The sequence below is a fragment of the Galeopterus variegatus genome, unplaced genomic scaffold, assembly GCF_000696425.1.
Source record: "Galeopterus variegatus unplaced genomic scaffold, G_variegatus-3.0.2 Scaffold7909, whole genome shotgun sequence".
Lineage (NCBI taxonomy): Eukaryota > Metazoa > Chordata > Mammalia > Dermoptera > Cynocephalidae > Galeopterus > Galeopterus variegatus.
The window spans coordinates 2,475-6,223 of record NW_007734020.1 but is presented as its reverse complement, the minus strand read 5'-3'; the positions used below and the strand labels follow the sequence as shown (position 1 = coordinate 6,223).

The window sequence follows — 3,749 nt, the reverse complement described above, 5'->3', positions numbered from 1 at the left end:
GGAACCGGTCTCCATATGGGATCCGAACCCTCAGTGGGAGCGCCGCCGCACTCCCAAGCGGTGCACTCTCCAGTGCACCACCGGGCTGGCCCTATTTTTCAGCTTTTAAATGACATTCAGTAGATATATTCAAATTGGCTAAATAACACAAGGTAAGTGGTTTGGAAAGTGGTTTATTTGATTCCCTTTAGAGAGCCAATTCCAAGGTACACATTTTATCCATGGGTACATACAATGATTCAATGAACTAGATAACTGTCAGATCTCTAAAGTAACTATTAAATCTGAGGTAGAATAAAAGATGATTGTAGGCATTCTACCTTGACCATGTTCTTTACTGATCTGTTGTCCTTGGCTTTTGAGGTCATGGAAAGAAAGAGAGGGATAAAGTGTGGAGGGTAGAAGGATAATAGGATGAAAGGAGCATTCCATAGATGTTTGAACCTGCTGGACTATAGGATTAGATATAGATTGAGAGGATTCTCTCTTCTCCAAATCACTGAAGCTGTGGTAAGAGTTAATAGATGCCACGATATAAAGTTATCTCTTGATTAGCAACACTAATGGAGGTAAGCAACAATGCAAACATGCAAAGAAAAATGTTTAGTTGAATATGAAATGCACCATATGATTTTTTTTTGTCCTAAAGCAGATATAGGGTCCTAATTATATTTCCCTCAGGCTGTTACTAAGTTAGCTTGTATTACCTGAATCTATACCTATTGCAGCAGAGGNTCCCTCAGGCTGTTACTAAGTTAGCTTGTATTACCTGAATCTATACCTATTGCAGCAGAGGTAAGTGGCTGAGGCATGAATTGAGAGACTGGGAAAGGATATCCTCCAACTTAATTTTTCCCACAAAAGATCACATGTGGATAAACAAGAGTTAACTGGACATAATTCATCGAAAAAAGCAAATGCTGAATTTGTAAGCATTTCTCCAAAGACTATAAATGCTGCTGTCCCACCCCCACCAAAAACCAAATTAAAGCACCTTTATCTATACTAACAGATATGTTTGACCCCAGCTACCCAGACATGGGCCTAGCCCTTCTAATCAACTTGAGTGCATCTGCCTGAGGCTTTAAAATGCGCTTGGGGTAGGGCAGTGGAGATCCAGTGGCAAACCTGATATAGGTTTTGCTGATGGCCTGTCCTTTCCAAAACACGTTTTGTGGAATTGGGCCTTTATGGCTGCAGTTTCTTCACTGGACATCTCCCCCACACACTTTAGGACTCTATCTTTTTCTCTTGCAGCGTGGTTCTCTTGTTTGGATGAGAACAGATGACCAATAGCTCCCAGTTTGCTGACAACTCATAGGAAAGATGCCTATAAAATACCATGGGCCACCAAATGTTCTCTGCGAGGGAAGACTACCTGTCAAGGATGGATGGTTTCCATGTGAATTACTGATGAGAATGATCCAGAGTAGGTACTGACTGGCCTTCTTTAGTGTTCAAGGCACATGTCTGAATTTCTTGGGGTAAAAATTATTGCCAGAAAGTTGCCAGACTCATCTGGGTGGATGGACAAGTCACTTTTTTTCTTCATGTTTTCTACGCACATTCCTTGCAATGTCTGCACGTGGAAGCGTCTCAAAAGTGTGACCAGGATAGCTTTCATCATCACCATGGCAATGTACTTTCCTGCACAGCCTCGGGGCCCAAAACCAAATGGCTGAAAATACCTGTAAGGAACCTGTGAAAATGATCACACAATTAGCAGAGTATTAAAGGCTAGAGTCATGCAGTCTCTGATTCACTCTGAAAACTGGTCAGTCAGAACACTCCGCTCTGGGGTCTCAGCCATACTCAGTAGCTCCTTCACTGAGATGAACTTATTTGATGTAACTCAAATAAGCCCTTTTCTCCATCCAGTTTGACTCACCCCTACTCATACATACACAATCTCATACAGTCCCCAGTTTTGCTTTTCATGTAAATGTGCTGGTGTGAAGCAATGCAAATCATCTTATTACAATCATCTTAGTATACTCAACTAGCTCTGTGGAATAGCCATAGCTTTATTAGTGTTTTGTAAACCACCAAGGCAAAGATTGTTTTGGTGTGATGCCACATAAATCATCTTATTACAATCATCTTAGTATACTCAACTAGCTCTGTGGAATAGCCACAGCTTTATTAGTGTTTTGTAAACCACCAAGGCAAAGATTGTTTTGGTGTGATGCCACATAAACTGATGAAAAGGGACAAATACAGGCAAAGATATAAATTCTTAACTAAACACCTAACTCATTTTAGTTGTGCAGAAAATTAATGAGAACCACATCTGTTTGTCTTGTCCACATCTGGACTTACATAGTGCCTGGCACATACTAGATGTTCAGTAAATTTTTGTTGACCAATTGCCTGATTTACATGGCATTATCTGGATTGTCTTTGCAGAAACTAGATGAATTAGAGTACTGGATTAATTAGCCATCATGTTTTTACACCATATGCAAATGGAAAAAGAGGATATTGAGGAAACTACCTGGATTATATGGGTTTAAAAACATTGTTGCCTAAAATTTGACATAATGGAGGCAGAATCGTTAATATACATCAATTATAGAAAAAGAAAAAGCTTAATCTCTTCTAATTATTATGTCCTGTTTAGAAAGGGACCTACTGCTCATGTGGCTATTTGATGAACCAAAGGCAAATTGCAAAAACCAAATCGTTTGATTTCCATGTGAAGCAGAAGTAGACTTTCCTTTGCATAGATGGTGCTACTGCTGAATCTACGTGACAAAGTGCTAAGTTTAAATGGAAAAGTAGGCCAATTGGATTAAACAAGATTGGGCTCATTTTAGCCAAATTAAGGGGCTGGATTTTTTCACATTTTAACCTATCATGTGGCCACCATGTAGATACTTCCCAGAGCTGGACACCCAGCATCCTCGGCTTGAGGACGAATATGGTAGCCATGTTCCAAGGTAGGGGACATGTGTGCTCCTGATGAGGCAGTGGAGGGGAACAAGTAAAAAGAATGAAATGTACATTGTGCAAACACACTGAACTAGTGTGGATTTAACAATTGACATTTTCAAGAGTGGCACACTCGATTTTAAGGAAGGGCTCTTACATTCTTTGCAAAGTTTTCAAGAGTAAATTCATTGGGCTTGGGAAAAAACTCGAGTCTATGCATTCTTCCAATATTCAGGATAATGTTAGTCCCCTTTTTCACCGGGTAGCCGTCAATTACATCATCTTGTAGGGCTTTGCGCATGATCACGTCCACTACAGGTTGGTACCGCATGCTTTCGTAAATGAAGTTTTCCACCACTTTTAATTTGTGCATATCATCAATCCTTATGTCTCTATCACCTGTGAGAACAGACAAAAAGGACAAAAAAGGTAATGTTNATCAATCCTTATGTCTCTATCACCTGTGAGAACAGACAAAAAGGACAAAAAAGGTAATGTTTCCATATATGATGGGCATTAAAGTTTTTTTTTTCATAGAACAGTTTGCTTTTGGTTGAAAAAAAGGTATGTTTATAATTCTAATACCAGCAACTAGAGCCACATATGTTATGTTTGGTCCAAGAGTGTTTTATAAAAATTCAGATATAAAGCCAATTATCTTAAAACCTGGGGGATTTCATAGAAAAGCCTGAATTTCCAGAAAAAAATCCAAAAACTTGCTAACACTGGACCCACATTCCCACATGGCAACAGAAGGCTGAAGCTGAGTGGGCGATTACCCCTTTCCAGAGGGCATGCATACTAGCGTTCCACGTAGA

The 3,749-nt window shown here is 39.7% G+C and overlaps 1 protein-coding gene across 1 annotated transcript; it reads right to left on the bottom strand.

Annotated features, from left to right (window-relative positions):
• Positions 1-1,450: 1,450 nt before the first annotated feature.
• Positions 1,451-3,330, bottom strand: LOC103607973 (aromatase-like; the record flags this gene model as incomplete). The annotated part of the gene is made up of 2 exons (XM_008592418.1): positions 1,451-1,699; positions 3,089-3,330. Coding segments are annotated over 2 exons (491 nt in total), but the record flags the coding sequence as incomplete, so codon positions are not given.
• Between the last annotated feature and the right edge of the window lie 419 nt (positions 3,331-3,749).